Source organism: Trachemys scripta, chromosome 4, assembly GCF_013100865.1.
Source record: "Trachemys scripta elegans isolate TJP31775 chromosome 4, CAS_Tse_1.0, whole genome shotgun sequence".
In the NCBI taxonomy this organism is placed as follows: Eukaryota; Metazoa; Chordata; order Testudines; family Emydidae; genus Trachemys; species Trachemys scripta.
Genome location: NC_048301.1, coordinates 64,225,188 through 64,245,909, shown reverse-complemented (window position 1 = coordinate 64,245,909; position 20,722 = coordinate 64,225,188). Strand labels below are relative to the sequence as shown.

The window sequence follows — 20,722 nt, the reverse complement described above, 5'->3', positions numbered from 1 at the left end:
TCCATCAGTAATGACCCAGTCACACTGAATGGAAGCCCTCTGGAAGAAGTGCAGTCCTTCACCTACCTAGGCAGCATCATCGACCAACAGGGTGGCACGGACACAGATATCAAAGCAAGGATCGGTAAGGCAAGAGCAGCTTTCTTACAGCTCAAGAACATCTGGAGCTCCAGAGAGCTGTCTTTGGCAACAAAGATTAGACTGTTCAATTCCAACGTGAAATCAGTCTTATTATATGGAGCTGAAACCTGGAGAACTAAAACAACCACCAGGAAGATCCAGACCTTCATAAATAGCTGCCTTAGAAGGATTCTCCAGATCCGCTGGCCAGACACCATCAGCAACATCTACCTCTTGGAGAGGACCCGTCAACTTCCAGCAGAGGAAGAAATTAGAAGGAGAAGGTGGGGCTGGATAGGACACACACTACGCAAGCAGCCAACCAACATCATTAGACAGGCATTGTGGTGGAACCCCCAAGGCAAGCGGAAAAGAAGCTGTCCAAGAAACACCTAGCGATGCGACCTTCAGGCTGATAGCATAAAAATGGGCTATACCTGGAACCAGCTAGAGCAAATGGCTCAGGATAGAGGACTCTGGAGATCTGTGATTGGCAGCCCATACCCCGATTGGGGTGACGGGCATGAGTGGGTGAGTGAGTGACCTGTGACTAAAACGTAGCCTTTTTTATTAGTTACGGGGAAGTATAAATTGTAGCTACTGTATGGAGAAATAACTGTAGCTAATCTATGTATTATCCTATTTAAGTTAACAGCCTATAGTAAAGAACTGTTACTTCTAAAAGAGTCAGGTATTCATAAAACAGTGTACTACTGCCAAAACTGTTCAGCCTTGTACATATGCAAATCTACAATTCTCTTTGCTAATAATTTATACAAATCTAATGGAAACAGGTTGAAGAGAAATGGTGTGCTAGACTGATGTTTTCACTGGCCTGCTGGCTGCTCAGGAGTATGTGTGAAACAAGTTAGTGTACTCAGTTTGGTATCTCATTGCTGAATGTTCCAACCTGCTGCCACAATTGACAATCGTGTTAGCAGAAGACAAGGAGTAAATGTGCTATCACAACTGAAATATTGTCTCAGGCCTTGTCTACACTACGAGAGTAGTTCGATTTTACTTAAATCGAATATTTGGAATCGATATTGCAAAGTCGAACGTGTGTGTCCACACTAAGGACAGTAATTCGACTTTGTGAGTCCACACTAACGGGGAAAGCGTCGACATTGGAAGCGGTGCACTGAGGGCAGCTATCCCACAGTTCCCGGAGTCCCCGCCGCCCATTGGAATTCTGGGTGGAGCCGCAAATGCCTTCTGGGTAAAAAAAAAATGGGCCAGGGTGCTTTTGGGTAACTGTCGTCATCCGTCCATCACTCCCGCCCTCCCTCCCTCCCTGAAAGCGCCGGCGGGAAATCATTTCGCGCACTTTTCAAGTCATTGACAGCGCGGACGCCACAGCACTGTGAGCATGGAGCCCGCTGCAACCATCGCTGCAGTTGTGGCCGCTCTCAACGCCTCGCAGCTTATCATACAGGTTGCCCTGAGGCAGATGCAGAAAAGTCAGGCGAGGAGGCTACGTCAACGCGGTGATGGCCTGAAGTCTGAGAGTAGCACAGACCTCTCAGAAAGCAGGGGACCCAGCGCCGAGGACATCACGGTGGCAATGGGTCATGTTGATGCCGTGGAACGGCGATTCTGGGCACGGGAAACAAGCACTGAGTGGTGGGACCGCATAGTGCTGCAGGTCTGGGATGAATCACAGTGGCTGCGAAACTTCCGCATGCGGAAGGGAACTTTCCTTGAACTTTGTGAGTTGCTGTCCCCTGCCCTGAAGCGCAATGACACCCGGATGCGACCAGCCCTGACTGTCCAGAAGCGAGTGGCCATAGCCCTCTGGAAGCTTGCAACGCCTGACTGCTACCGGTCAGTCGCGAGCCAGTTTGGGGTGGGCAAATCTACCGTGGGGGTTGTTGTGATGCAAGTAGCCAAGGCAATCGTTGATGTACTGCTGCCAAAGGTAGTGACCCTGGGAAACTTGGAGGCGATCATAGATGGCTTCGCAGCGATGGGATTCCCAAACTGCGGTGGGGCCATAGATGGAACTCACATCCCTATCCTGGCACCGGAACACCAGGCCAGCCAGTACATTAACAGAAAGGGCTACTTTTCAATGGTGCTGCAAGCACTGGTGGACCACAGGGGACGTTTTACCAACATCAATGTCGGATGGCCGGGCAAGGTTCATGACGCTCGTGTTTTCAGGAACTCTGGTCTGTTTAGACGGCTGCAGCAAGGTATTTACTTCCCGGACCACAAAATAACTGTTGGGGATGTGGAGATGCCTATAGTCATCCTCGGGGACCCAGCCTACCCGCTAATGCCCTGGCTCATGAAGCCCTATACAGGTGCCCTGGACACTGAAAAAGAACTCTTCAACTACCGGCTGAGCAAGTGCAGAATGGTGGTGGAGTGTGCTTTTGGCCGTCTCAAGGGGAGATGGAGAAGCTTGCTGACTCGCTGTGATCTCAGCGAAACCAATATCCCCATTGTTATAGCAGCTTGCTGTGTGCTCCACAATCTCTGTGAGAGCAAGGGGGAGACCTTTATGGCGGGGTGGGAGGTTGAGGAAATTAGCCTGGCTGCTGATTACTCACAGCCAGACAGCCGGGCGATTAGAAGAGACCAGCGGGAAGCGCTGTGCATCCGGGAGGCTTTGAAAGCAAAGTTCCTGAGTGAGCAGGGTAACCTGTGACTTTCTAATTTTGTGTACAGAGAAGCCTTCACCCCACTTCCAACACACGTTTCAAAATAAAAATAGTTCTACTTTGTTAAAGCACACCGTTTTCTTTAATACTGTTTTCGCGGGAATTTTTAAAAACTGGGACGCAGACTGTGGTGCGGAGCGGCTGTAGTGTAGTCGCGCGAATGCAGCTTCTAAACTCAAGGACTGACAGGCTCCGCTGCGGTGGGATGGTTCTTTCAACGGAGCCTGTCACCCCTCCTGATAGGGACTGTGTGTATGGGGGGTCTATGTGACTTTGTGGCAGGGGGGGGACGGTTACAGATCCCCTGCTGTGTGGCTCTGTGATCCTGCCTAAGGACCGCCGCTTAAGATCTCTAACTGCCCTCCCCTGCCACAAAGTCACAGAGCAACCCACCCCCCACCACATAACATGAAAAGAACCTCCCAGACTAACCAGGGTAAGTAGTCACTGCATCACTGCACTATGTATGTGCCCTGCTGCTGTGCCTGCCCCCGACTATGTACCCTGCCAAAGTTGACTGTCCTGTCCAATTACCAACCCCCTTTCCCCCCCTCCTCCAAAAGAACATGATGGAAACAGTAGTTAACAGAAACATATTTTTTATTATCAACTACACATGGGACTGGGAAGTGAAACTTGGACGGGGGCTTGTGTCAGGCGGGAAGGAAAGAACTTGTCAAACTTTGGGGAATGAGAGCCTTCTGCTGCTCGAGCTCTCTGCAGGGGTGGAGTGAGAGTTAGCAGGGACTCTGCCGCCTCTCCTTCTGTGCACTTTGGGTGAAGGGAGTATGGGACTTGGTGGCGGGGGAGGGCGGTTAGAGATGGACTGCAGCGGGGCTCTGTCCTCCTGCCTCCGTTCCTGCAGAACATCCACAAGGCGCCGGAGCGTGTCCGTTTGCTCCCTCAGTAGTCCAAGCAGGGTTTGAGTCGCCTGCTGGTCTTCCTGACGCCACCTCTCCTCCCGATCCATGTTGGCTTGGTGCATTTGGGACAAGTTCTCCCGCCACTGGGTCTGCTGTGCTGCCTGGGCTCGGGAGCAGGCTATAAGCTCTGAGAACATGTCCTCCCGTGTCCTCTTCTTCTTATGCCTAATCCTCCCTAGCCTCTGGGAGTGTGATGACAGGCTAGGTTGTGAGACAGTCGCAGATGGGGCTGTGGGAATGGGAAAAAGGGAGTGAATTCCTCAGAAAGATAAATGTAGTTGTGAACAAAGAACATAGTCTTTCTCTGTGAACAGGACCATGCACAGCACCTATCACATGCGCACTCAGCACAAGGTCGAATTCTCGGCCTTCGCATTCAGTGTCTGGGGTTTTGCAGAGCACTTTTGAGAACCCTGTCAGGACAACGGAATTGCTCTTGCACGCAGACATGGTAAGCCGTAGATTCGTGGCAGCTTAAAACTTTAATATTAGCAATGGCCTCATTTCACATTGAAATCAATGTCGGTCCCTGCTGCCAGCAATCCGGCAAGCAGGAAGTCTGCTCCTGTCCCACACCCTCGCGGCTGTCCCCGGGAACGATCCCTTTCGGCTGACCCTCTCCCGCCTCCACCGCGTGGCTGCAAACCAGCGGTTACAGTTCTGTAAAGGAACGGTAAAGCAGTCCCAACACTAACATTCCCCTACCTCATTCAAAGCAGGTCATCATGAGCGACATCACCCTCATGAGGATCTCTGAGAGCGACAGACAGAGAATGCTCCGGGAAAGCCTTCAAAGACCAGGGCCGTATGCCGCCATGCTGTGCCAAGCAATGATTCCGGAGTACTTGCTAGTCTCGTGGCGCGGCAACGTGTCCTACTACGGAGGACCCAATAAGGCTGCTCTCCCCAAGAACCTAATGCAGCGGATTTCAAATTACCTGCAGGAGAGCTTCCTTGAGATGTCCCAGGAGGATTTCTGCTCCATCCCCGGACATATAGACCGCATCTTACTGTAGCTGCAGTAGCAGGGACTAAACAGTAGAGCGGCTTGGGCAGGACAATCATGCAAAACCGGACATTGCTAGATTTTTTTGAAATAGTTGCACTGCCCATGACTGAACCGTTAAGTTAATCAAACTAATCATGAGAAACCCATTTTTTACATTGTTAATAATCATGTTCTGTTACAAATAAATGTTTAGATGTTTACAACACTTACTGGATGATCCTTCACCAGATTCTGTGTCCGGGGTAACGGCTGGGGAGGGTTGGTAGGGGATCTCTGTAAGGGTGATGAAGAGATCCTGGCTGTCGGGGAAATCAGCGTTGTGAGCGCTGTCGACTGCCTCGTCCTCCTCATCTCCTTCCTCATCTTCCCCGTCCGCTAACATGTCCGAGGATCCGGCCGTGGACACTATCCCATCCTCAGAGTCCACAGTCAGTGGTGGGGTAGTGGTGGCGGCCGCACCGAGGATGGAATGCAGTGCCTCGTAGAAACGGGATGTCTGGGGATGGGATCCGGAGCGTCCGTTTGCCTCTTTGGTCTTCTGGTAGCCTTGCCTCAGCTCCTTGATTTTCACGCGGCACTGCGTTACATCCCGGCTGTATCCTCTCTCTGCCATGTCTTTAGAGATCTTCTCATAGATCTTTGCATTCCGTCTTTTGGATCGCAGCTCGGAAAGCACGGACTCATCGCCCCACACAGCGATGAGATCCAAGACTTCCCGATCAGTCCATGCTGGGGCCCTCTTTCTATTCTGAGATTGCACTGCCATCAGTGCTGGAGAGCTCTGCATCGTTGCCAGTGCTGCTGAGCTCGCCACGATGTCCAGACAGGAAATGAGATTCAAACTGGCCAGACAGGAAAAGGAATTCAAATTCAAATTTTCCCGGGGCTTTTCCTGTGTGGCAGTTCAGAACATCCGAGCTCTTACTGCTGTCCAGAGCGTCAACAGAGTGGTGCACTGTGGGATAGCTCCTGGAGCTATTAGCATCGATTTCCATCCACACCTAGCCTAATTCGACATGGCCATGTCGAATTTAGCGCTACTCCCCTCGTCGGGGAGGAGTACAGAAGTCGAATTAAAGAGACCTCTATGTCGAACTAAATACCTTCGCGGTGTGGACGGGTGCAGGGTTAATTCGATGTAACGGCGCTAACTTCGACATAAACGCCTAGTGTAGACCAGGCCTCAGCCTCTACAAGGCAGGCCAACAAAAACTGGCAGGCTCTCTGTGAAGGCTATTGTTCATCTAGAACATCTGGCAAATTTCTCCAGCATTGTATTTGTAACAAAATATATTAAATAGATTTCTTCATAGGACAGCAACTTTGCCCCAAGCATTGCTCTCTTCATTACTTGTCTGTGTTATAGGTATTATCCCATACTCTCCTGAAAATTGTCTTGAATCCTCCTTTCTCACTATTGCAACATTGAGTAAACTGACCACTACAAAGCAGCTGTAAATTTGTAGTGTGAGCACCCTCTGCTCTCTTTGACTTGAGGCACTAGCTGTTGTATATACAACACTCGCTGTGAACACTGCTTCCCTTGACTTGAAAGTGGGTGGACTGGATTGGCCATAGAATCATAGAACTGGAAGGGATCTTGAGAGATCATCTAGTCCAGTCCCCTGCACTCAAGGCAGGACTAAGTATTTTCTAAACCACCCCAACAGTGTTTGCCCAACCTGCTCTTAAAAATCCCCAATGATCCACAGTCTCCATAGACAATTTATGCAGTGATTAACCTCTCTGACCGTTAGGAAGTTTTTTCTAATGTCCAACTTAAACTAAAGCTCTGGGTGAGCCCTGAACTCACAAGCCCAGGAATACTCCCCCCTGCACTAACCAATTGCACCACTGTAGATGCTTGTTAGAAAATGCCTCCCTGAATTGGCTGGGAATCAAACCTGGAGCAACCGCTTCAAAAGCCGCTATTCTCACCACTATACCACCAATGCATCTATCTTTTGGCCATGATCCTGCAAAGACTTGTCCTTATCTTTATGTATTGTGCATATAATCCAAGGAAAGCTTTAAAAAGAAATAGTGAGGTAGATTATGCCTTTTTTGATTTATGTAACATGAGCTGAATTATTGTGTAAAACAGATTCTCAAACTTACACTTACTGTGGCCCAGCTTTTAATGGTCTATACAAGACAATCTCTTTCCTCCCCTTCATGCTCACAGGTACTTCCTCTTTCCACTGGCAATGTCATGGTATCTTCCTGGTAACTACAGTAATTGCCTATAGGGGAAAGTAGTCGGGGGGGACGACAGCGTTTTGTATTTTTAAATGCCATTTAATGCGCTTTCGCTGTTGGCAAAGGGCCAGGGAAGCCAGCGGCACCCTTGTCGCCCTGTGGGCCCCCCGCCCACAGTAGCTGCTGTGTGTTACACCAGTACGTCCTGGGTGGCTCATGGCCTTGAGCAATGGGGCGATGCTGGCACCTGGCAGGCAGGACGGTGCCAGGGCTGAGGATGGGGTGCGGCTGTACTGAGCCGCGATGAGAGGAGGGGGAAGCCAACCCCTTGATGCTTTTGTGTTAGGCAGGTGAGACGCCAGCAGCCCGCGGCCACTTGACCTCAAGATGGCGATTCTAGTAAAGGTCAATCAAGTGGTTACCGCTCCTGGCTGCCACCAGCAAAGATGGCGCCGGACGCCCCTTTTTCCCCTACGCCCTTCTAGCCCTCACCACTCTATGGTAAGACGCGCTTTGTGTCTCTGTGCGTATAGCGCGGACGTTCTGTCAGAACTCCCAGGCTGCCTCTATGATCGGGCGGCGCGGTGCAGGCCGGGACGCTGGCGGAAGGGGCGGCTCACGTGACCCCCAGCACAGCACGGCGGCGCGCCTGGCTCTGTGCGGTGTGTTCGCGGCCTAGAGGCCTCCAAGCCCGGCGGAGGTGGCGAGCGCGACAGGCCTTCCCCATCCCCGGCTGGCGTGTGCAGGAGAGGCAGAGGCGGTGCCCCGGACGCGGCTCCTGCCCCTCAGGGAAGGAGGGTGAGTCCTGGGGACAGGTGGGGAGAGAAGCCGCCATCGGCGCCCAGCCACCCGCCCGCGGAGGAGACGCAATCCCCTCCCCCGGGAGCGCGAGGAAACCCCGCTCCCCATCCTGGGGAGAACCCGCCCCCTCCGCCGAGGACCACGAGGGGGCTGCCCAGCGCCGGGGGTGGGCGAGTCTCGCACTGGCGGGTGCATCGGTGTATTCCTCCCCTCCCCCCCCCCCCCGGAGCGGAGAGTCTCTGCCCTATGAGGGGGGAGGCGGGGCCGTCCCTTCGCTGAGGGTGGGGGCCACCTGCCATCCTCTCGCTTGGAAACGCGGAGCGTAGCCATCTTCTCTCTCCCCCCTCCATGGGGGGGAGGGGAATCTCTTCGTCCCCACTGCCTGGCCCTGTGTAGACCCAGTGGAGAGTGAGTGGTGTTAGCTACATGTGTCAGTGTAGGCTACTTAGCACTTGCTCTGGCCAAAACCCATGGTGGTTAAGAACATGCTAGCTGGCTGTGGATCCCACTAGGATAGACCAAGACTAACTAATTTGTTTTTAAACTGTATTGGTTTTGATGATGTCTAGACTGGTAAAATGTATTGCGAGAGAACATTTTAGCTAACATGATGTGAAATGTGATTTTGAAATGTGAGCAAGGACAATCATATTCAAAAATATGTTAGTTGGCTGTGATTAACAAAACTTTCAACTTGACTCTAAGGAGTCTAGCATTTTAAAAGTTTTGATAAGAATATTTTTAAACAACACTCATTTCCCCAGATATGTCTATACCATCTCTGAGAAGGAGATGGAGGCTTCCTCTGTTAGAGACTCCATTTTTAACTAAAATGAAGGGAAGACTATTCCCCCTCTAACAACTTACTCCACACATGCATGCTCTCTGTCTGTATCACTTTGTGAGGCGAAGATAAGCCCAGGGGTGGGCAAACTACGGGCCGCATCCGGCCCATCAGGGCTTTGGATCTGGCCTGCGGGATTGCCAGCCCCGTGGCTGTGCTGGAAGCGGCCAGCACCACGTCCTATGGGCTCTGTGCGCTGCCCTTGCCTGCAGGCACCGTCCCCCGCAGCTCCTATTGGCAGCGAATGCGGAACCAAGGCCAATGGGAGCTTTGGGGAAGGTACCCACAGGTGAGGGCAGTGCGCAGAGCTTTCTGCCTTAGCCCCGCTGTGCGCCGCTGCCACTCCGGAGCCACTCAAGGTAAGCGGCGCTGGGTCGGAGGCCACACCCCCAACCGCTCCTGCACCCAAACACCCTGCCCTGAGCCCCCTCACACTCTCTGCACCCCCTACTCTGAGCCCCCAACCTCCTGGCCTAGCCCTACATTCATGGACCCGCATGCAATTTCCCCACCCAGATGTGGCCCTCAGGCCAGAAAGTTTGCCCACCCCTGAGATAAGCTACCACCACCAGTGCAATGCAGTAAGTGTGGAAGTTGAGGTTCTAGGCACAGTCAGGCCTTGAGAGAGAGATGCCTAAATCAGTGTCTCTTGTACTTTTTATGGGGGCCAGACACCCCCTCAGTAGTTGCTTTGCGAATAGTTTTCTGGGTCTTCATGCTCCTCTCTAAAGATTTCCTGAGAAAGAAGGTGCATTGGATGCTGTAGCCCTAGCCACACTGAGGAGATATAATCATGTTGCTGAGGAATCCTTCTCCCATTCTCAGGGTTGGGGTGCAGGCAGGCCCCTTATTGGCCTCCACAAAGTGGAGCTTTGTGTGAGCACAACAAATTGCAGGATCAGGAACTAAACAATAAAGTGTGTTGCAGTGAGAGGCAGGGCAGGGAGGGAGGGAAGAGTGATGGGAAGGATAATGGCTATCTGCTGTTTTGGTTGAGTGTGCTGCCTCTTGGCCAGCCCTTGCATGCATAGAAGGTGAAAATCCACATCCCTGAGTTACACAGCTGTATTGAGCGAAATCCCAGTATGCCAAGAATACGGTAACAGAACAGATGATGGCAAACTGTAGTTCTAGCTGTTTTCTTCTTCAAAATAGCTTAAAATTCTATAATGAGGATTGTGTTGACCTAATTTAGACCCCACTCCTGCATACATTGAACTCAATGGCAATACTGACCAGAACAATTTTCTTCTTCAGTTTCCTCTTCCAGAATTCACCCTGTTCTGCAATCTTTTTGATATTTTTCTTGCTAACCTGTGCTGTTAAGTGAAAAGAAAAATTTGCAAATTATTTGAGGACAACATATAAAAGGGCATTTATTCATTGTTTGGTGGTGGTACTACTTAGGACTAGACTTTGAAGACTCCCATACTCAGAATTGTCTAAAGTTTTTCACCCTAGGAGTTTTGCTTGTTCTAGAAAGTATTTAAAACACTGATGTGGTGAAAAGATTGCACATTTTTAACAAAATACAAGGTAACATAGTATTCAAATCACCAGCAGAATATTTGTAACATCCTTTTAATTTGAGCAATTCTGATGATATAATTTACAAGCCTCACCAGCATAATTCTGCAACCAGCTGTATATAAAATTAGACTTTGGAGTCCAGACAAAAAAACACTACTAAAATATATATTGGAATATATCTGCATGTGCACCAGATTTTACCTAAGACTTGAACAAACCAAGCTTAAATTTCTGATCTAGACAAAGCTGTTTTTGAGATTGGTTAACCAAACAGTAATAGAAGAATTTTCCAAAAGTGAATTGCACCAACAGTATTTCCATATTTCAGAAACTGCATTAATCACTTATTCACACAACTGGCAAGAGTTGAAGGTTCTGTAATTCCTGTGCTACAATTGATGTTACTAACACCTTGTGTAGTGCAGCCTCAGTTTAACATCCAGTGTTGTAATTAACTGTTGCATGAGGAATACAGAATGCTGTTTTTTATAGGTTTTAGTTACCTTTGGAAAGGAAACAGCACATTTTGCTCAACCACATGTTGAAAAGACCAATATTAAAACAAATGGAAAACTATTCTGGGAATTAATGCTGCTAGTGTCAAGTTATTGTCATCAAGATGTTATTTCTGCAAGGAGGCTTATATGTCCATTTTAATAAAAAATTAAAGATGTCCTTGATTGCTTTAATTACATTACTGATTCTAGTAATGAGAAATTCATGATCTACTTACCTGTTTGCTCACCCACCATTATTCAAAATATATTCTATATATTTAAAGTTCAGAAGTACTCTGAATAATTGAAATTTTAGTTTCTTTAGCCACAGAATGTGAACATGGCATCAGCAGTGCAAGCTTCCCACGCTTCCTTGCTAATATGCAGGAACCGTGATGTAATGGAAGTGCTTGGTAATAAAACAGTAGTACAGTCTCCACGTTATTTCAGTATTTGGAATGGCATCACTTGTGATGGTGACTTCAATGTTGTAGACACCTATTCTCCAAGTATTGAACTCTGGACTCTAATCACTGATACATTTTGTGTAGGCTCAGTTTCATTCAAAGTCCTACTATGTTAATGCATTAGTGAAATCACCTGTAACTTTGCATAAGGTAATATAAAAACAAGAGCTATAATATACACTTGACAGGTCTAATAAATTTGTTAGTCTCTAAGGTGCCACAAGTACTCATGTTCTTTTTGCGAATATACACTTGTAAATTCTTCTCACTTGTGAAAATATATTGATATAATTTAAGTGCTTACTTCACACTTTTTCTTAACACTTGGGAGAAATCTGAAGTTTACCATATACCTATTGAGTGGACAGAGCTTGAAAAATTTATCAGATCCAGAAAGCTAACCCTACTAGTGGTAGGCCAGTAGGAAAGGGCAGCACCTGGTGAGAAGCTCCATACCCCAACTACTAGGATGCCTACTAGGGTATTCTCTCTGGACTGTGCTTGGATGCTCATATCTTTCTGTATTAGCCTTTGGTTTGTGCGTGACTGATATGGTTGCCAACTGTCTAATCACACAAACCCAAATATCCCTTCCCTGAGGCCCCACCCGTTCACTCCATCCATCCCCCCTCCCTCCTTCGCTTGCTCTCCCCCACCCTCGCTCACTTTACTGGGCTGGGATAGGAGGTTGGGGATGGGGTGGGCTTTAGGGCTGGGGCTGAGGGGTTTGAAGTGTGGGAGGGGGTTCTGGGCTGAGCCTGGGGCAGGGTGTGGGGTGCAGGAGGGAGTGCAGGGAGCAAGCTCTGGGTGGGAGTTTGGGTGCAGGAGGGAGCTCAGGGTTGGGATAGGGGGTTGGAGTGCAGGCTCTCGGAGGGAGCTTGGGTGAGTGAGGGAGCTCAGGGCTGGGGCAGGAGGTTGGGGTGTGGGAGGGGGTGAGAGGTGTGGGCTCTGGGAGAGCGTTTGGGTGCAGGAGGGGGCTACGGGCTTGGGTAGCGGATGGATGCAGGAGGGGGTGTGGAGCGCAGGCTCTGGCTGGGAGGCGCTTACCTCGGGTGGCTCCCAGTTGGTGACGCAGTGGGGCTAAGGCATGCTCTCTGCCTGCCCTGGTCCTGCGCCACTTCCAGAAGCAGATGGCACGTCTCTGCATCCCGGGAGGTCAGGGGGCTCTTCCCCTGCCCGCAATTGCCACCCCCACAGCTCCCATTGGCTGCAGTTCCTGGTCAATGGGAGCTGCAGGGGCAGCGCGCGGAGAACTCCTGCCCCCCAGGGGCTGCAGGGATGTGCCAGCTGCTTTGGGGAGCATCGTGAAGCTAGGGCAGGCAGGGACTCTGCTTTAGCCCTGCTGCGCTGCCAGACTTTCAGCGCCTAAAATCTCCCAGTTTGGCTTCAGTAGCTTCCGGGAGATAGGGTGTAATTCCGAGAGAATCCCTGCAAAACCTGGATGGAGGGTTGGCAACCCTAGCAGTTAACTCGAACCACCAAGCCCTTCTGACTGACTGAAGGGAGAAGGAGCACATGCGCTCTTCTCTCCCTCATCTAAGAGTTTACTAATTGTTGTTGGAGAAATCCTGCTACTCAATTCCTTCTCTCTGGTTCCTGGACACCCCCCCCCTCCCCCCCCCCCTAAAAAAAAAAAAAACAACCCAAAACAACCCCCTGGCTTCTACAAGATGTCTCTCCCCTAACTTCCCTTCACTGAGAATAGCTTCAATATATGTATCTACTTCTGCTCTTCAGAGCTTTCCTTAATAGCCAGAGAATGAAACTGACATCTTTGTCAGTTTTACTCTTCCAAGAGAATTTTACACAGCAGCAGAAAAAACATATTCTGTTCCCTTTAACTTCATTTTGCTGTTGCATGTGAAAGCTATGGATAGCAGAGGTACTGGAGCTCTCTCTACACACTCAGGACTATATCATTGAATTGATTCACATTAGTAAGATCTTTTCAAGGGCTAGGAACTTGTTCCTATTTTAAACAAGTTTAAATTGGTGAATTTTTCAAGCTGTGTAGATAGCAACACATTCCATTCAGTGTAGGCCTAGATGTGAAAGGTTGTAAACCCTGTCTGTTCCTTACCAACTGTTTTTTATTCATGTTGAGGGCTAAAGGTTATTCCGTTGAATGCTAGGTTTTGCTTTGATTTTGATAAAAAACAAACCTTAGCCTATATGGACATATGAGCCTCCAGTTCATTTGGAACAAATCTGGGTCCAATAGTTCTTTCCTGCCATCCTTCCCAAAAACTGTCTTTATGTATCCATATATGGAGGAGTCCCTTTGTTCAGACCTCTCCTTTCCTGGGACCCTGGGAAGTGATTGCTTGCAAGGGTGCATATGGTGCATTTGGCTTTTGGTTAGGAAAGTACACAACTAAAAAAAACCTAGGTGGAGAAGGGAATCTCCTCGTTCTCCCACCTCAGAAGTCTTAGATGTTAGTAGTTTCAGCTATTTTAAACTGGGTTGTTCTAAGTCAAGTGTATGTGACAGTATATTTTTGATTCTCAAAGCTTAATGTCGAAAGGTACAGCAATGAGAGGGCCATAGAAAGGAGAGACATGCTAAAAAAATTGAACAGTAGAAAAGTTTTTTTCTATTTTGTGTGATGTAAGTATAGCTTAGATCTCATAATTGTGGGAATACGTCTGTTTGCTAGCTGGTTTACTCCACCACCTCAGGTCTTGTATCACAGATATATTTTACCTTTACTTGTGGTGGGAAGAGCTAGATGCCCTTTGGCCAGTGAAAGAGACATTGTCTCTACTTGAATCTTTTGTTAATTGGCTAACTTAAAATACTAAACTTGCATAGTGCTCCATTTTAAATAGTAGGAACTGAACTTTAAGAAATAGCTTTTTTTTTTCTGCTCCTGCTTAGAGGTATATTTGACGTGAGCTCAAGAGTAACACCACCAAATATGCTTGGACTTGCTGGCCCTGGTGTACACGCCTGCTTATTTCCATAGTTCTTCCAGACTCTGTGAAAATAATCTTGGTTCTGAATTCTAATATCACATGTAACTCCTTCCTCTAGACTCTGAGGTCTGTCTGTATCTCTTGTTATGGTAGAGAGTGGTATTAGCTGCTTTTAGTGCTAACATCCTAGCACTACCATGTTTCCTGCTTGCTCCCATGTATGGGAGGTACTCCTAGGCTCAATGGCTCTTGTTTCGTGCACTTCCCTGCTCCAACATGAGTGGGGTATAGAAAGTGTTTCTTGTTCCCCATACATCTAGCTCTTGCACCATCCTGCTCATTCTGGCTCCTGCACTTGGGGGACACCTTCCCACCCCAAATTATCTCTCTATAACCAACTCTTGCTAAACGAAACCCATTTTTAAGACTGGACAAAAAACATACCTCCAGCAGGATTGGAACCCTGTTGATTCAGGGATAGTGGCTGAGTCTGGCATTCTGACTTTGTGGTACCCCATTTACTTAAGAATATAGGCTCATGGTAGGGTATTTGCTCAAACAGATAACATGCAAATAATGCTGATGAGCATATGGGGTTTTTTGGTTTTTTTTAACACCAGTTTCATCTGTAAAGACCAGATATTTGAATAACAAGCTAGATTACTTTTTAGATAGTTTCAGCACTATCGTAGCAATTATATTCACAACTATTATTAAACTAAGAGTATATACCTCCCTTCTGTTTTGGTAGGAGGCGTGTGCACTTTTCCAACTGTAAGTGGTCTCTTGTAAGTGTATATATAGATAGTGACTGTGTCTGAATAGTGAATGCGTTTTAGAATGTTATTATGGGTAGGTAGCATGCTGACTCTTCAGCTCATCAGCTACCAGCCAAGTTGAACCAGCAAACATAGGAACTGGCAAGTTTAAAAATAGACCGGAGAACCCTCTGCATGCCTATCAGCTCTTTGTGTTCAAAGTTAGGAATTTTCCTGGTGTTTGTCCCACTAATAGATATTGCTTTTAGCAAAGTGTCAGGAAATCCGGATTCTGACCCTCGGTAACTTGACTCTCAAACATTTAATACGTTACCACTTCATCTGTGCAGGAGAGCTAGTTGGCTTATTGCAAAACTTGGTTCTGAAATTATTTTTGATTTTAGATATTGGAAAAGTAACTCCTGTGTGCATATTGTATTTTCTCTGAGCTCGTTATCTACAAACAGTTCTTTGTGAAATGTTTGGCATAAAGAATTAGTTTAATCTCTTGCATCAGTCCATCCTAAAAGGCAAGACTTTCATGTTTAATAATAGCGCTATTAGAAAAGAAGTCTTCCACTACTGCTGCGTTATTGCTTAATTGGGGGAAGGAAACATAAAACTGAAGTTTGCATTTCCAACAGGCAGTCCCTAAAAGGATGAAAATCAGAGTTAGTGTGGTGATTATCCGTTCACTCCACTTTGAATAGATGATATTTTGAGGCTATCTTTTTTTTCCCTTCCCCCTTAGATTGCTGCTGCAAGGATGTCTTTTCCACCTCACTTGAATCGCCCTCCTATGGGAATCCCAACACTTCCACCTGGGATTCCACCTCCACAGTTTCCTGGTTTTCCTCCACCTGTACCTCCTGGTAAGTGATGTTAGCAAGTAGAACCACCATGGAACCAAGTGAATTTTTCCTGTACTAAATTTTAAACCTTTTGTATTCACTCTTGCACTTATGCAATTGCATACAGGTATTTTAAGGCTGAAGACCCTATTCATCCATAGAAATGTACAATATGAGTAAGCTCCCATTGTTATGCCCATTGTTTCTCTGACCAGAAATTAAAACTTCTAAGGTGAGAATAGCTCAGTTTCTGTGTCTAGTTATTCCTCATTCTCTCCATTGAGATTGGCTCCCCATGTCATTTGTTTGTGATGCTGGGTTTTGACACCTGTCTACTTGGCAATAGACTGCAGCTTTCAACTTTTTTCAAATAGGTCACTGTAACAGCCTTTGGATGGTAACCCAAACACGATGGAAGGGACTTTTGGATACCCTGGTGGTGGTGGTGGGGGGGGTTGCTAGGAAAATATAGCAGCAACTTTTAGTAGCTGCTAGCCTGTTTTGAACTTGAACCCATAGGTGAAAGGCTACAGAGCCCATTAGCAGTCCCTTGGCCATGATTTTAATTTGAACACTGAGAACCTTTCCTTGCAATTTATATTACAGTACAGGTAGTCCTCAGACTTACGACACAATTGGTTCCTGAAAATTGTGTCGTAAGTCGAAACATCATAACTCGGAACCACAATACACTCCATTGCAGGACCAAGTGTCGTAAAGTCTAAACCAATTGTCATAAGTCGAACCAGGGTGTCAATTCAGAAACGTCGTAAGTGCCGTTCATCATAAGTTGAACGTCGTAAAGTCGAGGACTGCCTGTAATGCTGAGAGGCCCCAATCAAGAGGGGGCCCTTTTGTGCTAAACACTGTGTGAAGACATGGCTTATAGCTTAAGGAGTTTACAATCTAGTCCAGTTTGCAAAACACAGATTTTATTTTAATCCTTGTGTCACATCTAAATTTTTCCTATCAAGGTTGGCAACTTTTGGGACCATGAGATCCCCTAACATAGAAGAAGTTGGGGATGAGCCAGTCTAGTTGTTGTACTCTGTATGTAATTCTGGGAGCCCTGAGTTTAGTTCTGTCTCTAGCTTTCTAAGCAAGCAAAATGTTCTGGAGGCATGAGGAGTGTTCTGAGATTTCATAAGGAACAAGGTGGATCCTTGGGATGGAAGATATTACTGGCTGCACATTTGGTTTTGGAATAACTTTCTAAGAACATATATAACTGCCTAAAATAAAACTGATCTCTGTGGACCATGTTTCTCCTCCAAGAGATACAACTTAAATATCCTGCTCTATGTTTTAACAGATGTCAGTAGGCCATATGGATAACTATTCCAATACTGCTTCATGTGGGAATGTGTGCCCTTTCTGGCATTATCACATGGTGAAGACACACCTATTAGTACCTCATGGTGCCTAATTTTTAGACCTGTTTTGTGTGTGTGTGTTGGGTAAAACTTGCTTTGACTGGACTCTTATAAGCCCATTTTATGCAAAAAGCAAGTTAAAATCCTCTGCTAAACCTGTCGTAACATTAAAATTTCTCTCTCATTCCTTTCCTTCTGATTTTCTGTTGTTGTCTCCTTATTGTGCTTCCCAGTCTCTCTTCTTCCATTTTTAAATCTCTCCCTCTGCTTCCATTTACTCCCCTTCCAGTGTCTCTTCTTCCTCTGCTCCCAGTGCTTAATCATTGGGCTATCATTCTGTAAGTTTCTCTTTCATTGATTGCTTATTCTTTATTCTCATTCCCAATGCACAGGCCAGCCTCAATCTGAAGACAGAAGCTTTACTTTTTCAGGCTAACAGCACATTCTTCTTTCTGCACTTCAGCTGCATAGCTGGGAGCAGGGAGTAGCTGGAGGCTGGTGGAGTGGGAGAGAAGGGTGAGAGCAGCTGTTGCATTATGTTGCAGTTAAGTACTGCTGCAAAATGCTGCACAATGCTGCACAGCACATGGACTATAGAAAATGCCTTGCTGACCCTGTGTGTGGCTGTATGGGTTATCCACTGGTGTCTGGTAGAGTAAAATATTTTCAGAAGCCATCTGGCTGAACTGCATATATGACTATCAGTGTTAACACAGTTTTATGTCCTAGTGGGTAATTCTGGAATGGTTTGTAGAATATAAAAACACTCATGCACACCTTCCCACACCCACCAATCCCTTCTTGCATTACATTATTTAAAACTTAAATAAAAGTTTTTGAGATCAACAGGATATTATCTCTCTTCTGCTGAAGCTGCACTTCTTGATTAAATAAACACATTCTGCCACTGAAAGCTTTGTAGTGAAATTCAGAACTGTAATCTGTTTGCCATTACTATGTCCTGAGTGTGTAGACATGTTTGCGTGCTATTGCAAGACTTTATAAAGCCTATTTTTTTTTTTGATAGTATGGCCTGAGTACCATCTCCCTTCTTTCGCAATGGCATTTTAAAGAATCTATTCTAAAGTGTTTGATCTATATGCTTGAGACATATAAGCTTCTGTTATTTGAAGGTCTGCTTATTACCACATAGGACGAAGACCTTATACAAAACAAATTCATTGTTTCAGTGGTAGCAATCCATAGGGGGTATAAACAGGAAGAGAGAAGGATTTTGAAAATATCATGGTCTTTCTTGCAACTGGAAAGTGTGATCTGCATCGCTAATGTACTCGTGTGTGGGCATAACACCTATTTCCCTAAAGAGGGGACACTAGTTTTTCACTTCTCTACTCTTCTATGAATAATACTACAGGCAGATAGTGACAGCTATAGTTAAGATTGCCATATACTTTTTTGTTACTTGTTTTCAGGTGTTTTGCCAAACTTTAGCTGCATTTTAAAAACGATCCTACAGCTGATTCAATGACAAGCTCTAGCACCTTCATACTTTACAACGGGACATGGGGTGAAATTTTGGCAAGGAAGTGTGTGTATGTGTCTCGTCATGGTGTCAGGAATGTGCCTTTTGCTCTCCCTATGAAGATTCACCTAAATATGATCAAGTTATAAGCATCTGAAAAATTACAGTTCATGTATGCTCAGTATAGATTTGTTAGTTTAGCAGCTAAATTGTCTTGATTGTCAGCATTGGGTGTACTCCATACACACACAGCTCCTTTGTGTTGACCAGACTGCTACTCCTGGGGGAATTCTGTGCCACTGTGCAAGTGCAGAATTAATGTCCCCTCCGGATTTTACTCTTTCCTTGCAGAATAATTGATTCATGCGCCCCTCCCAGGCAGCAGTCCCAAGTAGGCATATCTGGTTTGGGCATGGGGAGCAGCCTGGGGAGACACAAATTGCCATCTCTTCTCCAGCACGTGCCGCTCCTGGGGCTGGGTCAGACTGTAGTGAGTCGGTGTGGCTCCCCTCCTGTCCAGAAGAGGGAGCCCACGTGCCGGCACCAGAGTGGGTGGGACCACCACCGCCTGTCCCCGCCCCCCGGAAGTCAAGGGGCGGGACAGGAAGTATAAAGGCCGGCCGACTGAGCCCAGTTGGAGCCCAGCCACCGCAGGGAGCAGACGTGCGGCCGGGAGCTCCTGGCCGGGAGACCGTCGAAGACCGGGGCTTGGACCCTGGCTGGCCTGAGCTACCCCGGGCCCGCTACGAAGAGGAGCCACCGGAGCCCGGTCACGCCGGCCACTGGGAGAACCCCTGGGAACAGGCCCCCACTAACCCTGAGGGTGAGACGGGACCCGAACCCCTTCCCCCCTGCTGCTATCCAGAGGAGCCGCCTGAGGACCCTTGGCCAGACTTCCCGGCAGAGCTACCAGACTTGCCGCCGAGCCCGGGCAGAGAGGAGCCCATGCAGGTGGACTGGCCCGATCCCGGCGCAACGACCGAGGTAGGCTTTGAGGGGGATTACGGAAGTGGCCCGGGGATAGCCGACCCCGGTCCGGCTGCCACTGAATGTGAGCCTATGTCAGTGTGTTGCGGTCTGGATACCCCACTGACCAGCAGCGGCAACACCCGCTGTTAGGGCCCCGGGCTGGAACGCAGTGGAGTGGGTGGGCCTGCGTTCCCCCCTGCCACCCCCCACTCACGGGTGGCAGGCATCCCCCTCATCCGACACTCGGCTACAGAGAGCCTAGGCGTGCCTTGCCTGGCCTCTGAACTGTTTACTCGCTCAGCCCCTGCAACCAGGGCCTGAGCTCACCTGTGTTGGCCCGCCCTGATCCAGGGCCTGGCCTCTGAACTGCTTACTCGCTCAGCCCCTGCAACCAGGACCTGAGCTCACCTGTGTTGGCCCGCCCCGATCCAGGACCGGGCCTCTGAACGGCTTACTCGCTCAGCCCCTGCAGTCAAGGGCCTGAGCTTTAACTGTGGTTGCTCCGACTCTGCACTAAAGAGCCGGAGTGTTGGGACTAACGGACTACTTGTTTCCCCAGCAGTGAGTCGGTGTGGCTCCCCTCCTGTCCGGAAGGGTCGAGCCCCGACCAGAACCTACCACACAGACCCATCCCTGGGAACCTCCCGCAGCTGCAGGAGGCTCAGCACTCCCGTTTCCTGTCCCCATCGCTCCCCAGCTGCGGGAGGAGGGTTCACTTTGTGGGGAACTGCCCCCTATCCACCTGACCCCCTCCCCAACCCCCCTGCCAAGCCCCACCCTCCCTGCACCTGGATCACTCTGCTAATCCTCTTGCACCCAGACCCCCACCTAGGGTGACCAGATGTCCCAATTTTATACTGACAGTCCCGATATTTGAGGCTTTGTCTTCTATGGGTGCCTATTACTCTCCACCCCCGTCACCATTTTTCACACTTGCTCTCTGGTCACCCTATCCCCACCCCATTGAGCCCCAACCAGCTGCACCTGGATCCCCCCTGTAGAGTCCCATTCTTGCTGCACTCTGCACCCCCCAACAAGCCCCGTGCATTGAGATCCCCCAGACACCCAACCAAGCTGCTGGCATCCAGATTGCCACACACAGAACCCTCTTACCCCACAGCTGGATAGGGTTGAGCTTGCTTGCCCCACACCTGGATTAGGTAGCAGGGCTGGGCGTGTGCGCAAGACTCTCTTCCTCTCACTCGCTATTGCAGAGTGCCTGGAGCTGGGGAGAGGCAACAGAGATAACACCAGAGATGATGATAACCTTTTACTGCTTACAGTTACTCCATTAGGTCAGGTAATAGTGGAGCATG

The 20,722-nt window shown here is 48.2% G+C and overlaps 1 protein-coding gene across 2 annotated transcripts in view; it reads left to right on the top strand.

Moving 5' to 3' along the window:
• The first annotated feature begins 7,524 nt into the window (after window positions 1-7,524).
• RBM25 (RNA binding motif protein 25) overlaps window positions 7,525-20,722 on the top strand; it is a 40,578-nt gene continuing 27,380 nt past the window's right edge. For both annotated transcript variants that reach the window (XM_034769250.1, XM_034769249.1), the window contains exons 1-2: window positions 7,525-7,715; window positions 15,482-15,602. In XM_034769250.1, coding sequence (XP_034625141.1) covers window positions 15,497-15,602 — 106 coding nt within the window. In that variant the 5' untranslated portion in view covers window positions 7,525-7,715; window positions 15,482-15,496. The remainder of the gene's footprint in view (window positions 7,716-15,481; window positions 15,603-20,722) is intronic.